The sequence below is a fragment of the Corapipo altera genome, unplaced genomic scaffold, assembly GCF_003945725.1.
Source record: "Corapipo altera isolate COAL_440 unplaced genomic scaffold, ASM394572v1 89, whole genome shotgun sequence".
In the NCBI taxonomy this organism is placed as follows: Eukaryota; Metazoa; Chordata; class Aves; order Passeriformes; family Pipridae; genus Corapipo; species Corapipo altera.
The window spans coordinates 1,293,886-1,312,427 of NW_020884968.1; the positions used below are offsets into that span (position 1 = coordinate 1,293,886).

Here is an 18,542-nt window from a genome sequence, read left to right on the forward strand (position 1 = left end):
CTAGCTGAATAAATCACATTTCTGTAAGCATAACTCATGTAAAAGAAAAATGAGCAGAAACAGAGTGACAGTGGGGATAACACAAGGGACATCTGAAAAAAATGAGACATTCTTCATTATTCCATAGGCAGAGACATAAGAAATCCCCATCAACTTTTTAACAACGCACAGGGTGTATTTTAACTATCAGCTTCCTAGCTATTGCATTTATCAGAATTGATACAGTTAACCCAACAGAAATACCCGAAGAGGCTGCAAACGTATTGTTACACACTCACCTCACTAGATGCTCATAAATGCTTGCAGAAGCCGTAAAAGACGGTGTGAAAAGCAGGACTGCCAGAAGGGGAGCCGGCGGGACACAGCCCAGGGTTTGCCGGCACTGGGTGCCCTCTCCTGGGCATGACACATACACGTGTTTTGCCAAGTCAGAGCACGGCCACGGAAACGGGGTTTTCTACACATTTAAGTGATTCCTCAGACGAATCAAAGACACAAGTCAGTCAAGTCCGGGCAGAAGAGAGAAAGTTCAAACATTTCCCAGGGAAGTATTCAGCTGTTCAAGTCCGTTAAAATTTCTGACGCAGCAGCATGTTACATCACAACATTGTTTATTATGTAACTTTTTACAATACAAACAAAAATACAGAAATGCAGTATATGAATACAGCTAAATGCAAAATGGTGATTTTTTTCTCGAGGCCATTTTCCCATTTCTAGTAAAATAAAGAAAGACTGCACACAGGTAGAAACAGGTTGGTAGTTAACTCCACAATTTTGCCTAGAAATGACCTATAAATGCGTTTTCCTGCTACTTACCATAAAATGTAAAAAGGGAGTTAAAGGAAAGTTTTACTCACTGGTTCCTACCATATGAAAGAAGCTATATTCTATTTAGGAGGGCCAATATATGGAAAAATATCTAAATTAAATGTTATTACAAAAAATGAAGCAGTAATGAGATCCTTCTGGCTAAAGAAGTTACTAAATGAGAATAGCATATATTTAAAGAATCCAAAACATAAAAGGGTTGTTATAAAAAGCTTAGGTGCACTGTAAGCTTACAACTTCTGTTTTTCCATGTGTCCTTTTAAACAATGGAAGTGTCAAAAATAGGGTCAACTGTGTTAGACTAAATTACATTATTGTATATGCTGCACTGAATGGAATTCATGTATAATAATAATAGAGAAGCATTGTTTGCATCATATTATGGCAATTTATCCTCACTAAAAACCGTCTAGAGTCCTGCATTTTTTAATATCCTGTAAACCGTTAAACCACCAGAACATGATTGTACAACAGTAAAATGTTTTCTTTTGCATTAAAATGACACCTGTTGAAAAAAAAAAAAAGTTAAAAAAGGTACTTAGAGCTGTTATTTTTCCAAGTACACAACACCCTAGACAATTCAAGGCATCTCATTCTCCATCAAAATTAACAAAAATTTGTCATGCTGTTAAATCCATTACTATGGATACAACTGGTGCAAAATTGGTCAAACGGATCCAACAAACACTGATGTCCAGGCTGGCATATTGGCAACTAATACATAACTGGTGGTCAAAATGATGCATTTAAAATATCTTCCCTTTCTTCTTATTCTTTTCCAAGGTTCTAAAATGACATTTAAAAAAAAAAAAGTTTGTTAAATAACGCATGCATGTTCTGATATTTTTAAAATTACTAATATTCAACTTTTAAAACATGCATTTTATAAAGCTTAATTGGTTGCAACACAATGTATGAACCTTGTTATGTACACAGTCCTTGCACTGTCAAGCAATCACCAGATTTTCCCTCCCAAGGACTAGGGGAATTAAACATTTTAATTCTCAAAGCTTTAATTCTGCATCCCTCAGAAGTCTGATCCAATGCAGCTTTCAAATATAGACTTTTTTTTTTTTACATAGATATAGTTGTGTGTGGATAACATTTCTGCAGATTAAAATCTGCTTTAGAAGCTAATAACCTTCCCAATACTGCTGATATATGCTCCTTTGTAGCTAAAAGCAGCTCATGATTCTTCTTGGCTTTTAAGTGACACTTCCACAGTGGTCAATGGCCACGGACCATTATTATCTCAGAAACTGCCTTTTAGCAGAAAGCTACTTTCTAGCTTTTTAGCAGAAAGCTACTTTCAACTGCAGGACAAGACTCCAATTTACCTGGAAGAATTCTGTTGTTCCAAAATACGTTGTTGAGCTTCCCAGTTTGCTTTCTCGTCCTCAAACTGGCGACGCTTTTCCTCTAATTCTTTGTGTTGTGCCTCCAAATTCTTTTTCATTTGTTCATGGCGTCGCTGCAGCTATAAGGAAGCAATGAACAGAGTCATTAGGTGCAGAAAACACTGCGACTTTTGGAGCTGCAATAACAAAGATCAGCAACTATACTTATAAATGCAAGAAAATGCAGTATGTTTTTTCTTCAGAGAAAGTGACTCAGACTAAAAACTCTAAGGTCATAGGTACTGCCAATAACAGAAACCAAAAGAGTGTTAATCCCATAGCTTCATTTTACAGCTAACAGAAAATACCCCAAAAACATATTTCTACATTTTTTTACATGCTCTATACTCAGCAGTGTCTACTGCCTAATTTTCTACATTTAAATAAATACAACAGAAGTTTATGAAGCCATGAATAGTGAAGAAAAAAAAAAAAAGAATTAATTGCATGGATATTTAAAAATTGGTATCACAGGATACACTCAGTCAAAGAGTCATGAGGTAGCACATGAAAACCAGAAATATTTTTGTTTGTTTTTCATATAACAAGGAGAGTGTGGAGGCCGGAAGTATAAATGGGTTCAAAAAGATTTGAGACAGAAAAATCCAGTTACTACAAAAACCATGACCCAGATAAAATATCTAGCTTTAAAATCCTTAAATTCCTGACTGGTATATCTTAGTATTTATATCCTTATCTATTTAGTTCTCAAAAAAAAAGGAGAAAAAAAATTAGATTGATTTTTTTCCCCTCTGATCCAGTATGCCTTGGCTCCTTACAGTACCTAGGCTGCCAAGCATTTCAACTACTCTTCCAAGTTTCCTCACTTTTCCTCAAATTTAGAGCCAAACTTTCTTTAGGAACTTCAACAGTTCTGAACTTCTCTATTAGGATTCTTGTGAGAAGCTGCTTTCTCAAAAGTTAGGAAATTAGTTTTACTTAAACTTCTACTTATAATAGTCCCTTGAAAAGATCTTTCAGGGTCCCTTGAAATCTGTAAAAAAAGCTTCACTGTGAGGACTTCACCTGAAGATGACAGAAATTAAATATCCATTAAATATGTTCAAATGATAACCAGAACAGTAACAAAAACATAGCCCTAACTCTTCCTTAGTCTAGTAATTCTCATTTAAATAATGCCTTATAAATATCATATCTAATTCCTGAAATGCTTTTGCAACATGCACAGCAAATGATCATTACTGCATTAGCTTACGTAAGCCCTAAAAGTCTCAAGACTTTTTAAAATCACATGGAATAAAACAGTCCCAAAATATTTCAAAGAAAAGGGAGAAGAAGAAGGTAAGAAAGTTAACGAGTATTTTAACATACTATGACTGTGAAAATAAAAATAGAATGCATGTGAACATTAAAATTATATTTTAAGTTCAGGTTTACACCATTTCAGCAAAGACAACAAGCTGAGAAAGAAAAATTGTGTTGTTTATCTTTACACATAAAATCCAACTATGGAATGAATTATGTTGGAAAGTCTTGACAAAAACGTGCTACCTCTACACTTGTACAGCCTCAGGTATATTGGGGTTTAAGACATTTTGATTACCTCAGCTTCAGAGTCCTTCAGTTTCTGAACTTTTTCTTTGACTTTCATCTCAAACACCTGTTCCATTTCCATTTCCATTTTTTTCATTTTGGCTACATGCTCCCTCCTTTCCTCCTCCATCTGTGCCAATGGGCTCCTGCCATAAATCCAGAAGAAGGAGTTAGTGAATAAGAACTTTTTTCCCTGTCTGTTACATTAGGGTATCTGGAAAAAGCAAGATAAAAATGCTGAAGCATTAACATAAATACGTCGCTGTAGGCACTGCTAGTTTAAATTCAATTTACATTATTATTTTAACTGTTTAATTAAGCTTTACTCAAAAAAACATCTCAGTATCCTTTCCTCCCCCACATTTGATTTACATTACATCTAAGTTAACAGAAACTCTTGACTTTCTATTTGTAGAACCACCTGGTGATGGGAATAGAGGAAATCAATATTACAACAAGAACAACAAAAATCAGCATCTTCCAAGTGATCTTCAGGCATCTTGTTCTTTCCCATTCAAATATATACAAAAATTAATGGACATAATAAAAAATTTAAGAGCACTGCAGACTAAAGTCCCATTTTCTCTCTAAATCTTCACTGTTCCAAGTGAGCCCAAGAGTAAGTTAACATTACAATTATGTTGAATACTGTGGTCATGGTTTCAAAGAGATATCAGCTTCAAGACAAAGCTTTGGGCAACTGAACATCAGTATTTCACCCAAGTGTTAGTTGGAAGATTTTCCTTTAAAAAGCTACTAATAAACTTAATGTTTAAAAATAATGTACATTATTTTTAATTTTTCCATACACTTTATGGTAACTACTTTCTGGATTCTACTGAATTTTGAAAGCTGTATAAGCCTGCTATCCATGTTATGGTGATAGGGGTTTTAAATAGCAAGTTTCACATTAAGTACTGAATAAAACAGGATGATTATGATCTAGTGATGATTGCTACATAGAGTCTTGTAAGACTATGCTGTTCAACAAAGAGCAATCAAAACAAATCACTGGCCTCTTGTTTCAGTTTTGAGTATGTAGAGCTTAAAATGGCAAAGTTTTAACTACTGTGTTGGTAAAAATGAAGAACTGAATATATTTAGAACTGTTACAATCAACCAGCAGACAATACCTACTGTAATGTATGCAAAAGTCAGTCAGACCAGCAAATTGTAAATGGAGGTGGCAAGCCTAAGCCCTATTAAAAATAAGATTTTTGTTTTCATTTCTTAAAAAAAACCCCAACAAACCAACAAAACAAAAAAAAAAAGCCCTGTTCTGATTCAAATCATGGAGAAAAGGCATTTTAAAGGGAGAAAAGTTTTGACTAATTTCCAATGAGGACTGAAACATAATTAGCAATATCTTTTTTGATTCAGAATTTGCGACTCATTCTTAAAGGAATGGAAGTTTCATATCAAGCATAGCCAAGATTTAGTTTGACTATTATTGACTCATTTTATCCTTTCTGCTCACCCATTTTCACCAACTAGCCATACAGTGAAAGTAAGCAATGCCTTATTAAGTCAAGGCCATACAATTTCTTTCTCAAACATCAGTATTTTAAAGTTAAAAATTGGTGGGGGTGAGGAGGAAGAAAATGGCATCTCCATTAAAAAAAATAAAATTAAACAGAATCTGAACTAATAGTTGCGAAGCTTGGACTTCTGAGTTAGATGCTGTATAATATACAGCACTGAATTAGTCTGATCCTCAGACTAATTTTTACTTTAGTCCTTCAAAAGGTCAGTGCTAGCAATCTTTTCCGGGAAAAAATTAATGGTTATACACAGGTGAAGTAGAATAATACAGAAAAATAATAAGGAAGTGAAGGAAGGGGTAAATAGCAGTACTTGTGGAAGCTAAGCAGCTGTCAAAACAAGACTATTTTCCTCTTGTTACCTTTTAGAAGTGTTAAGTTCTCAAATGTATCTGCTCTTCAAAAATTAATCTAGGAAGGAGACTGAATACTGAGGAATCATTGGTGCAGTCTTGACTTGAAAGGGGAGCAGAACTGTCCTTTGATTTACAACTTAATCTAATGGGGATGTCACACAAGCTGTATTTGAGAAGGTGGTAAAAAAATAATCAGTCTGCACAGAAAATTTGATGAACTAACAAGCAAGCATTTACAGCTGAGAGCTTTACAACACAGTCACAACTGTTTTTATTAGGTCTGAAGTATGTGACAGGGGTAGAAGCATATCACCCTGTATTTCAGGAAAAAAATTATACAAGGGACTTAAACAAAACAAACAAACAAAAAAACCCACACAAAAAAAAAAGAGCTGAAGCAAAAAAACCCAAACAAACCACTAAACAAAGACGTAAAACACTGAACTGATTTAGGACAATGTGTGCTAAAACAGCCCTCTAAGTTATTCTTCAAAAATTAAAAATTATTCTAGATATGCCCCAAGTGGAACCTCTGCAAGCCAATAATAATATAAAATCACAGCCAGAAAAGATTTAAGTTACTAAATCCCCAATTCAATAAAAAGTTGTAAATTTACAGATAAAGATGAAAATTCCACTAATTCTATATAAAGATGAGGGAGCTATGGATAGAAACTGGTGGAATTACACAATTTATGCACTTCTACTGATTTTTGAAATTTGACCAAATTTGTCTTGAGTCTTAGCCAGAAAGTTTCTAAAGAGGATGGGGTTTTACAGAGATATTTGCCACTGAAAGTATTTATAAATTCCTAAAGTTTACAATAGCAGAGCTTTAGAAAAAAAAACCCAAACCAACTGCTAGGGGAAAAAAACAATGCCAAGAGCGGGATAACAGGAAACTGTTTTAAATTTGAAACATTAAACAGTTAAATCCTTTTTGTGTTTATAGAATTTTTGTCTTTACGTTTTTTGGAAAAATTTAAATGACCACTTACATGCCTTCAACTGTGTCAAATCTAAAAAACAAAAAATACAGAGGCTTAGCTTAGCATGCTTAAATAAAACCACAAAACCAAAAAGCAATAATTAAAAAAGTAAATTCATTAATAATAGATTCCTAAAGCTGATTATGTGCTCCCCAGAAAGTAAATTTTTCATACTAAAAGGAAAGACTGTTAGTTAAAGCTTGCTACATTTATTTCAAGTTCAGTCAGTTAACCACTACACCATGTCAATATTAACACAGGCTTGATGTGCAGATGCTTTCAGAATTAGTTTCCTTAGAATATCTATGTTTTTAGAGTGATTTTAAATATTTTTGTGACATGAACAACCACTTGCTCTACCCAAGTTTTCGGAAACCAATGCCATCTCGAGGCTTATCTCTTCATTTAGAATTTGTCAGCTAGCAGAGGACACTGTATTGAGCCCCCAGGAATGTTCTGGTGCAGCAGGAAGAGCACTTGGATGGCACGGCCAGCAGAGGTCTCAGCGGCGGCTCGGGCCGGCTCGGCTGCAGAGTCACCTCCCCAGGGCACCGGGATGCTTCACCCAGCGTGCCTCGGCTCAGCGCAGCACTGATGCCACGGGAGGGGAAAAAAGGGCTGAAAAAACAAGTTCTGATATTAAGTCTCACCAATCCTGTGAGATGGGCTTATAACATTGGAACCATTTCACGAAATTCACTAAAAATACAGGCAAAAGGAGCTAGAAGTAGTCTGGGCTTAGCAGTCAGAAGGACCTGAGCACTGTGTATTTGTTACCCTGCACTGAACAGATGAGTAGATGGATAAGGCACATCTTTATGATGTACAAGATAAGACTTTACTTTTAAACCCACTGAAGATAGCAGCTTCATACAGCAAACGAAAAAGACTTCTCAAAATACAACTTTTAAATTTCAGACCAAATGCCATTTTCTCACGTCACATAGTACATGTGTGAAATGACAATTACAACAAAGTTTAAAGATACAAGTTATCCACATATGTGAGACTACCCTTGACATTTTATTTTTTTTAATTGTTGGGATTATGTTGAAAATTTGAAAAAATCAGACTAAACCTAAAATACAAAAAACCCTATATAAACATGGAAAATACATGCTCTGGACTGCTCTTAGGTTAACAAGTTACTTACAGAACAGCAGAGTTTCACCAAACCAAAGGAGACAAATCAGAGATAAAATTATTAACTGGACAGAAAAAAAAACTGTTTCAATTTATCTACACAGTATTAATAAAATATGTAGCACATACTTCTATTTGTTTTCACGTGTGCATTTTTGTTCAAAGAAATATGTTAACAGCTGCATGAAAAACTAAGATCTATTAAGATCATAAAAATACAGCTGTTTTAAAGGTACAAAAGGTCAATTCAGAACAGCTGCCAGCAGGAGAAACCTTTGGAAAACTACAAGCACCAGTGCATGTACATCTCCTCTTATGCCTACCCTCCCAATTTCCAATAAACAACTGCTTAGGAATTTCCAGAGCCAGAGGTTAGTTATATCTGTGTTTAACCATATGCTTGTAATACCACCAGATAGCATCAGAGCATGTCTCCATTCTCACAGAGAGAAAGAGGATCTGTCTCCCATGAAACAATCAGATTCCCAGAAGACAAGTCAAATATTGCCCCATTTTGAGACACAGACACTTTCAAAAGGCAAGCAGGCAAGCGTAAAATTCCTGAGGGGAGGCATAGATAAACTGTTAATATCTGTTCATCCCCCTGAAAATTCAGGGGGTGCATGGTTAGTAGGAAAATTCCTTCTATTCATCTTCAACTATTCTAGATTGAAATCCACAAAAAACCACTGAAGCCAAAAAAAGCATGTTAAAGCTTAAAAAAATTGCTGCAACTCAACATATGGATAATGTAACAAGACAAGAATAGCATGAGCTGAGTCATAACCAGTACATGCATTCAAGAATTTTATGTATTTGCTTATTAAGTCACCCTATGTTTCAGGGAACAAACTGTAGAAAAAGGTTCAAAATATTCCTTACAAATTTAAAAGAGGTTTTATCATCATCTTTCAGATGGCTGAATCAAACAAACTGCAAAAACTCGCTTGAAAAAAACCCCAAACCCAAAAACTGATAGCAAAGAGCACCAGTTGTATTTATTCATCTCTGAGCTGCAGTACTGCAATGCTCTGAGCAACAGATTTCTAAAGGAGAAAATTGTTCTAGAAGGCACAGTCACCTGGAAATACTCAGGTGGGACAGCACAGTGACCTGAGGTGGCAGGAGATGCAAGGTAAGCATGCTTCAGAAAGCACAGTAATTCTAGATCCTCTTTGTGCATATTCTGCCTCAAAAGGAAGTATCAGCAATGCTATCAGCAACTGACTGGGGCAGGGGGACTGAAGATTGCAAAAAGAGTTTTGAAACCTACTCACAGATGCATTTTTGTATAAAATAACATCTTGCTATGTCTGCAATACAGGAATAAAAAATATTTTTAAAATTTGTAAGAACGCAGAATAACCAGTCCTTACTTCAATGCCAGACTGAGTATGTAGATGCAGACTAACACCAATCTAAGCAGGCACACAACAAAAAATGGTGAAAGTGTTGTCACCAAAATTCAGATTTTTAAAAGTCTAAGGAAAACATTAAGATTTTGAAAGGTATATAAAAACCCTCCAGTATTAACACACACACGCAAAAATCTAAACAACTTCCTTTGATATCCCAAATGACAATGGGAAAAAAAAAGGTTTCACTTTTCAGTACAGTAATAGTAAATCACAGTACAGTAAAAAGCATAGTAATAGCAAGTTAGAAGTCCTGAAGGAAATACAGAATTTTTTATTCTGCACTACTGTTACTACATTATCACCTGACATACTTGCTCTGTGTACTCAGAAGCCTTGAGATACAACTCAGGGATAATAGGATGGCAAAAAACATGACAGTAAGAAGTAGTAACCACAGTGTTATGGATACACATATTTGCAAAGCAGTCTTTTTAAGACTTGATAAACTTCACCTAAATTCAAGTACACTTCTGAAGAGTTGATATAACTGACATAAACTATTACATTTTTTGTCAGTGCTGAGCAGGGAAGTCTTGTGTAGGCTCACACTAGGTGAAACTAAATCATGTTCACTTAAACCATTCCCTCACAGCCACGTTCAAAGCATTAAGGTGGTGTAAAATAGACATTTTAGTGAAAAATGGCTTTGTAGTTGCCATATGAATGGAAATAGCAGATATTGCCATTTAATTTCAGGAAGAACAGATGTAATTTTGCATACCGTTAGCTGAAAAGAATAGTACCCTATATTTTGATTGAGAAATTTGTACTTAAATATAGTACAAAAGGTAAGAATATCACTAATTATTAATTATTTAACGACTAATTACTTTGATGCAATTAGTGCATGCAGAGCAGGTAAAATACTTAAGAACGTAGCTGTTCTTAAACAGCAGTATGCAATGCAGAATACAGTAGAGCCCACTTTTAAATCTTCCAATAACTTCATTAGGTTGGCAAATAACTTGCTGTCAGAGGTAATTAAAATGACAAGAGTTAAAAAAAACAGCAACAAAAGTTCCAAAATGCTGCACTGTAACTCTTCTCACAAAAGATAATGATGCTGCAATAACTTCCCTGACATGATAAGCAGCCATATAAGTAGCCAGAGCAGCATTTCAAAGACGACAGTAGCAGGTCTGGATTTTCAAAGTTTCCAAACAAATATTAACCCATTCTTCTCAAAGACATTCCTAACACAGAGTATGGATAATTCATGCAAAAAAACCAATAATCCCAAAAGTATCATATAAACCAAAACAGAAACACTAATGCACAAAAACTTTGCAGTAAGTACCAGTACAATAAAACTGCAAGAGTAAATGTAAGGATTCTCTTCAGAACTGAATCTAACTAAAAGCCAGTATTTAACATATTCAGTTAAACTAGCATAAACCTTAGTGAAATAGAAAAAAAACCCCAATTGTAAATAAACAAGAGGCCTACAGTGTTCAGACACAGCAAAGAGGCAACTGACTGGAGGCTATTTACAAACAAAACCACCACCACCTCTCCCCAAAAACCCCAAAACCAAAAATCACACCACGTGTTCACAAAAGCAAACAACCAAAAAAGCAGAGTAAAAATATTAAAGTGCAATACAACCTTAACAGGAACTTACTTTGTTAGCTGCCCTTTATTTTTGTTGTTGTCAACACCGTTGTATGTAACAGCTGCCAGTTTTCTGCTTCTGTAGTTCTCATAATGTACATTGTTAGTGACATCCTTCAGGTCCTGCATATGAGTTCTGTCAATAAGGGTAATTTATCAGATTAGTGCACTAATACAAAATACTATCTGAAAAAGCAGTCCATGTTCATTCCGGAGATTGACTTAATTAAATTACATCCCTCCATTAATGTCCCATTCCACACAATGTTGTCATTCCAACAATCAAATTAGAGCTATCAGGACAGATGTGAAAACTGTGTATTACTACTGTAGTAGGTGAGAAAAAGCATGTCAGGCAAACAACAAGCCCAAACTTCCTACTTGCTGTCTTTTAAGTTTACAAAAGCTAAATGTAAAGTTAAAGACTAATTTACAAGCATGAGCTTCCTTTCATGATTTTCCGTTGTCAGCCTGGAGAAAATAAAAACTTAATAATCAAACTCAGAGTTGTTACAGCAGATGTCACCTAGTGAACTGGTGTCAGTATAGGACTTTGGCACCTAACACAGTGAAGCACAGGCAATCTTGCTGTAGACAACTGCAGCACTACAAGTAAGTACACATCACTACAACTAAGCACACATCAGCACTAACAGACAACTCAGTTTCCTATAGTTTATCACAGTTTTCAAGAACAAGCAATCACAAGGTAAAGAGAACTATTAAAAAAAAAAAAATCCTTACCAACACTACTGCTTGCAAATATGTCGATAAACGAGGTATCATAAAGTGTAAGATACTGTTTACAATTAAAAATACGGGGATTAACATGAACTCACTATCTCAAATCCTTTTTTCTCCAATATATGACTTCCCAAGCTCTCAGACATACCAGTGTTAATGTTACCTGTAAGTTACTTACCTTATCAACATGTTCCTCAGAATTGTGAAGTCACAGTGTTCACCATTTTCAACTGCAAAAAAAAGTAAACTTTTGTTGAGATGCCAACCAAAATATGTGCCTTATAGAGGTAAGATGTCATCCATCTACACTCATTCCAACAATAGATTACTTCCAGCCTTTCCTTACTGAAAAAACATGTTAACAGAATCTTACTAGCAGAGTTCCTATGCTCCCCTGAGCCACACTGACAAACTGTACTCTGAGTCAGTACAGCAGAATAAGCTACCACAACAGAAACACAGTTTTGTCAGTTTAACTTTTTGATCCTTTGGAGGCCCTGCCAGCACAGTTGTCTACGGATCAGACACTAACTGTAGACCCCAGTCTAGATCCAGCTGTATCCAAAACCCTTTAAAAGACAGACTTAATGCAATCTATTTCCCCCTTTCCCACTAAATGAGTTCTAGAAGTCTTCATTTTAATTTTTATGTGGATTTAGTTCTTTATTAACTAAGGAAAGAAAGGTTGTGTATTTAATTTGGTGCACCTAATCAAGAGAGAATGGGCAGCTGTCATTAGATGCCACCTATTCCACTGTGCCTATCACCCTACTAATGCAGAAGAGGCTGATTCTGAGTGGCATTTCCTTGATAGATAATGAAATGACACTGAGGAAAAATGCGCACCCCCAGAACTCTCTGGTGTGCAGACAGGGAAGGCAACATAGAAAAGCACACACAAAAGAAAGGTACAAGGCAGGTTTCCAACGTGTCCCTGAAGTAAAGACATACATTTTCGTGGGAAGGAAGAGAAAAAAAGCAGGAAGAAGGAATTCAAATAGCCCAAGTAAGTTCAGTGAATCCCACAGAAAAGTGCAAAACATAGACTCTGTGTGTGTTTGCCTTGTATCTGCACTCCTGCATTATTTCATTCCATGGTTTTACAGACTGGTAAATTCCGCTCAGATAGTAAATGAAGTCATACTTCCAAAAAAGCATCATTTCTGAGTATTCTGTCCTTGGCTGACAGACTGAAAGCCACTTAAAGAGGTTGCTTTTAGTTAGGCTAGTTCTTCCCTTCCCAAAGTTGTACAATCATGGACATGAAGCCTTTAACAGATTTGTTTTTAAATAAAGAAAAGCAGCACCATTTTGTACATCTCCAAATGCCAACGCAAGAGCCTTAAATAAAGCTTGATCCTCTCTGGTGCAGCTGGTTTTTACTTTCTGCCAAACCTCATTTCCTGCCAGACATGCACTTCAAAGTGTTACAGCATTTCTCTTTAAAGTATTGGTCCATACACTGCTTGTTGGTTGGGTTTTTTTTTTTCTATTTTACACTGCATCCAATTTATAGTCCATTGCCCTTGGAAGGCAGAAATAATGTGGAAAAGAAAAATATTCTCTTTATCCAACACATGCACATCACAAGGAAAAAATTCAATGATCATGGAGAAGCAGTTTAATAGTGATTGTTTCACTGCAGAGCATGGCGCAAGTCTTGCCATCTGAAATATGTGAATGGCATTAAAGCACAAGAAATGGTTACCAGAAGAACATGCAGTTATCTTCAAGTCTCTACAGCAATAGAAAGTGAGTTCTAAATAAATTTAAAAAAAAGGTATTCTATTCATTACCAGGGACCTTCCCCAGCAATTAAGACTCAGATGTTTTGGGAAAAAAACAAATTCTTCCAGAAACTTTAAACTGAACTTATGATAAAGGAGCTGGTCAAATTAATATTTATAATGTGTATCCTCTAGAAAGAAAAATCTAAGGAATACATATATTTTATATGAAAAAAATTAACATGAGAAAGCTAGAAAACAGTTGTAATTTAAGTCATATAATTATCTGCCGTAAGTCACTACAGGTTTTACAACTACTCACTGAGGCTTCAACAGGTATCTGCTTGCAAAGTTGCTGAAACCTCTACTTTGTTCCAGTATTATCAGAATAACAAAATGGTATATTCAGTAAATTTCCAGATCAAATAACATTCAAATTAAGCATTTCAAACATTTCAAATATAGACTAATGGCTAATAAATTTTAAATGGATTAAAAAAAAAAAAGAATCACAAGAAAGCCTTACCTTCTGCAACACCCCATGGGTACTGCCTTCCTCTAACTCTCTTGCCATTGACTTCAATGATCGTATTACTACCTACCACAGCAAGAGGTAAACGGTCCTACAAGATAAAGTATGACTTTTACTGCCAAAAGATACTGAAAGCATGCCCATGTGTAAACTTGACATAAGCTAGCTCGGGGCTATAACACTGCTGCGCAGCTAACCCCAAGTGCAAGAATAGTGATGTTTACTGACCTCTGCCTAGTTTAATGACTTATATATACACACACACCCTTCTAAATTCCTTATACTGTTGTATTCTGTAAATCTAGTTAAGAAACAGACATTAACGTTACTTAGTAAGCTAAGCAACAGGCAAACCATTTCCTATTTACTTAATTGCACAGTTAATTATTTACCAATTCACTTTCCCACTGGCTACAAGGACTGTTACTTTGGCTGGATCTTATATCCAGTTTTCAAAGGTTTGGCAAAGAACTACTTCAAGTTCTTGTTTTCAGTTGAACCGAGAATGCCTCCAGTGTATCAAGCAACAAAGGAGCCAAGAGCAGCTTCAAGTGGCTGAAAGGAACAGAGTACAAAGCTAAGTATTTCAGACTTTGGTCTTTGCTTTTATTCTGCTCTTCTCCTCTAGGCTTAGTCCCAGGACATCTTCCATTTGTGATATTTGTGTTTATCTATCCTAGGTGATTCCCACAGTAACAAAAAAACTTAAAAGCTCTTGCAGGCTGTTAAAGCTACTGAACAAACAGAAGCAAGGCTCAAGAAACATGTACAACATGGACTCCGACATAAAAGAACAAACCAAAAACATGAGTAAACTAAGAAGAAGCCTTTCAACAGCCTGACAGTCCTTTTGATTTTCTTTAGTCATTAATCTCCATTAAGGTTTCAGTATATCAATCAGCCAGACAGCTATTAGCTGCAATGCACATACTCTATGCCACTGCACACCTCTGTCTGAAAGACAATCCTGGCCTCCTTCAAAGATCAGAACCAAACAAAAGTGGTAGGTGGATAAAAGTCAAACAGTCGTGAAATTAAAAAAGTGATCTTTTAGAGTTCATTAAATGAGCTCTCATTCTGAATTTTAGCCAAAGGACTTAGACAGAGGACTTAACAGTGTCATTCATTGCCCCTGCTGAGGAACAGTGACACTTAGGACAGCTTTGCATTTGATTTCTATCTCCTACACATACTGGTGGGCTCTTCATTAATGACAGAATGCTTTTCACACTCAACCCCCCTTGCCACTCCATAAGCAGTTTTTCAAAAGAAAACTAATTTACCTTTATCTTTTTAACAATTTTATTTTCTTCTTCATCATCTGTTTCTGGAAATTCATATATTTTAATTTTGTGTTCTTGGATTTCTTTCATTATCTAAAAAGAAAAGTGTTATCTGTTTGAGAAATTCATACTCTGTAGTAACTCAATGTTTCTTGCTGCAATCCCATTCTCCCTCCTTATGTCTGATATGTAAGATCTTGCATATTAAGATGACTAAGTTACATTACAAAACTTGCACATGTTTAACACCACCAGGTGACCCCAATGGGTTATTAGTATGACCATTTCTTCTTAAGCCAGGGGGAAGACAGGATCAGAGTCAGTGCCTCACAGCTAACAGAATATTATCCACCAATAAAAAGACAGCCAAAATTAATACCAGTTTTCTATGATGGGACAAACAACAGATTTACCCTAATGGAAATCCTACCTGAATGTGCAAAAACTAATACAACCCTACTTAAGTTCTCAGACTAGTCTCGCAATTGAGTCCCTTCAAAATATAAAATATTTGAATAGATAACTGCAGGCACATTTCACCCCTTTGAGTTCCCACAATAGCTACTCCTGTCACTCCTTTCCTGTTTCTAACACACCTGAGCATCAGTTGCTTGAAGCAGGATCACCTGCCTATTTTAATAGAGCTTATGACTGATGGACTGACTCTAGCAGTTAGTTGTGTTGAAAAACATTTGCAAGCATTAACAAAAATTTAATAAAAACTGACAGCATCATCAAAAAAGTGACCATACTGTTTTGCTGCTTCATTTGTCTGAAGGGTATTTTTAAAAACAAGATGATTAGTTTTCCAGAATTTTAGAACGGAAAAACATTAGACCATTGAGTTGACAGCTGCACTGCAAAGCCCTGGGGAATATTTCTGGTTCATGAGTTTTCAGTCTTATAAGAACATAAGTATCCAATTCATGCAAGGACTTATTTTCAAAGTTTGATTTGGGAAAGTCTCCCCTATTTAACCTCAACTTATGATAAAGCTGCTTACATATTTAGAAATATTCTGTGTTCTACCATTTTTTCCTTTCATTTTGTCCTCTGAATTTTAATCTTAAATCAAGAGTTTTGCACACAACACCTCTTAATGACATCTTTTCAGAACCTGTGTTCTAAACTAGGACTGGACAAGACTTCCTGTCTTGTCTTGTCCTGCTCTGGGTCCTCCTCATCCTCTTCATACAATACTAAAAAGCTTAAATCTACTTCTACTCTGATCATGTAGCTGAAAATAAAACATAAGCCACTTGCAGACACTGATGCCAAATACATTCTACAAATACAAAGACACTACATCAGTTGTATCAATGTTACAATTATCTCACCATCTTCAAAATGCATTACCACAGCCCAAGACTGAGTAGGTATACTGATTCTCATCTAATACCTGAGGTCTCTTTAATAAATACAGTGCATCAACATGAAAGTGAATACCATAACACAATCAATAATACTCTCATACTCCTAAATACATTTTTTTTTAAACACACAACTTCTGTTAGGTACCTAACTCTTGAAAGTTCCTTTCCTTCCTTACTGATTTTTATCTCAGCAGTGAATTATTTCACTTGCCAAGAAACATACTATACTTGAACCCTCTTGCCCTGAGGACAAAAACAAGATTATTTCACCAAGAATTATAATTAAATCTAGAGATATAAATTACTTGGCTTTGCTGTCTCAAGTCATTGCTTCAGGGTTTAAACTTTTCATGTAGGTTACATCTCACCATTTCCACAGGGATCAACTTAATAAATTATCCTATGTTGTAAATATTAATTTTTCAACTCACCTGTTTTTTAAACTGTTGGCATTCCTCAGGTGTAAGTGTGTCTGCTTTGGCAATAAGTGGAATGATATTCACTTTTTCATGCAGGCGCTTCATAAACTCTATATCCAAAGGCTTAAGTCTGAAAAACAGCATTAGAGTTTTGCAATTTTTTATTAATTAAACAAGAATGTACAAATGATGAGATTTGTCCTGACAACTTGAAACACTGATTTATGAGTGACTGATGACTAAATGGAAGTCAAAAGACTACCTGCAACTACTAGAGGAAATCCCCTAAATTGTATCATACCAGAGGAATAAGTCATATGTTAATACTACCAGTAGTCACGAGACTTCTGCAAGCTGAAATTACACTCATTTAAGCAAATGATAAGACCTCTCCTGTGAAAGCAGTGAAGTTCGTGTCATTAGCCAGAAGATAATCCCATTTAAAGCCTGACTGATAAGAGTTTACAGCTGTGAATTATGCTCTGAAAGTCATGTTTGTTATGGTGTTTCCTCTTGAGAGTGGGCTGGGAGATTTATTTTTTTTTTTAGACCTTAGATTGCTGAAGACAATAACTTCTGTGGCCTGTGTACAAATGAAGTAGAAATATCTCATCTCTAAATTGTTATGTAAAACAAAAAGACAATTATTAAGGTGGATGACAATAATATAAAACTAAAACAACCATCATATGGGTGTTGAGCAGGTGCGTGACAGTATGTTCACCATCTATATTTCCTGCTTGCTGAAGTAAAACCAGAGAGTTTTTGATACATTAATACTTCAAAATTATAGCAAGTTTAGTCAGGCTTAAAGGATTCACTTAAAGGATTTAACAAGACTATTTCTCATATAAAATAAATTAGTATTAGGAACATTAAAACCATATTCATTTGGTACTCAAATTCAGCTGCTTCTCCAAACCATATAAAAATGAATAAAGAAAATGTTGAAGAACACATACTTAACTTCATTTTAACATTTTCTACCTGCCACTTAATTTCCCAACACATTTCCATTAAATAAGCCAATGCTAATGGCATGTCTAGATTATGAGTGCTTTTTTGGTTATCCATTCCCCTTCGTATGCTTTCCCACTACTTTCTTCAAAAAAAAACCCAAAACAATCACAGAATATTCTGAGCTGGAAAAAGCTACCTAGGGCAGCAACACCAGGTTGAAGGGCAGCTGCCAAAGCAGAATCTTTCAAAACAAAAATGCTCACCTCAAGGACTTGAGTTTACAGTGGAGATTGAGCAGTAAGGCTTTACATAAAGACTCCAGAATTGCAGAAAGATGGTGCAACTCATTATCACCCCAGTCACTTACTTGGAACCCTCCCCCTGCCCCTCCTCTCTCTTCTCCTGCTCCCACACAAACTAACTCATCAGTTCAGATGTTTATGGGGATACCAGCTAAAAACAGTGGGATGCATTAAAGGGAAGGACTTAATCTGGTAATTTTTTTAATTTCTAAATTATAACAAGAGGGCTTTTACAAGTGTATTAAGTCATAGGGGTGAGCAGAAGTAAGTTCACCTACAAATGCTTTCATTTGGTGTAAATATAGTCATGCTTTAAGAGTGAAGAGGACACTACTTGACAGGTTACATGCGCTGCTGTCCGC

At 35.6% G+C, this 18,542-nt stretch overlaps 1 protein-coding gene across 3 annotated transcripts in view; it reads right to left on the reverse strand.

Moving 5' to 3' along the window:
• Positions 1-594: 594 nt before the first annotated feature.
• The window catches only part of SEPT7 (septin 7), a 78,467-nt gene continuing 60,519 nt past the window's right edge, over positions 595-18,542 (reverse strand). For 2 of the 3 annotated variants that reach the window (XM_027665005.1, XM_027665006.1), the window contains exons 7-15: positions 16,931-17,048; positions 15,127-15,219; positions 13,838-13,934; positions 11,763-11,814; positions 10,851-10,976; positions 6,678-6,698; positions 3,793-3,928; positions 2,169-2,308; positions 595-1,617 (exon numbers count right to left, since the gene is read on the reverse strand). In XM_027665005.1, coding sequence (XP_027520806.1) covers positions 1,578-1,617; positions 2,169-2,308; positions 3,793-3,928; positions 6,678-6,698; positions 10,851-10,976; positions 11,763-11,814; positions 13,838-13,934; positions 15,127-15,219; positions 16,931-17,048 — 823 coding nt within the window. In that variant the 3' untranslated portion in view covers positions 595-1,577. The remainder of the gene's footprint in view (positions 1,618-2,168; positions 2,309-3,792; positions 3,929-6,677; positions 6,699-10,850; positions 10,977-11,762; positions 11,815-13,837; positions 13,935-15,126; positions 15,220-16,930; positions 17,049-18,542) is intronic. The other variant, XM_027665007.1, reaches the window with a different exon arrangement.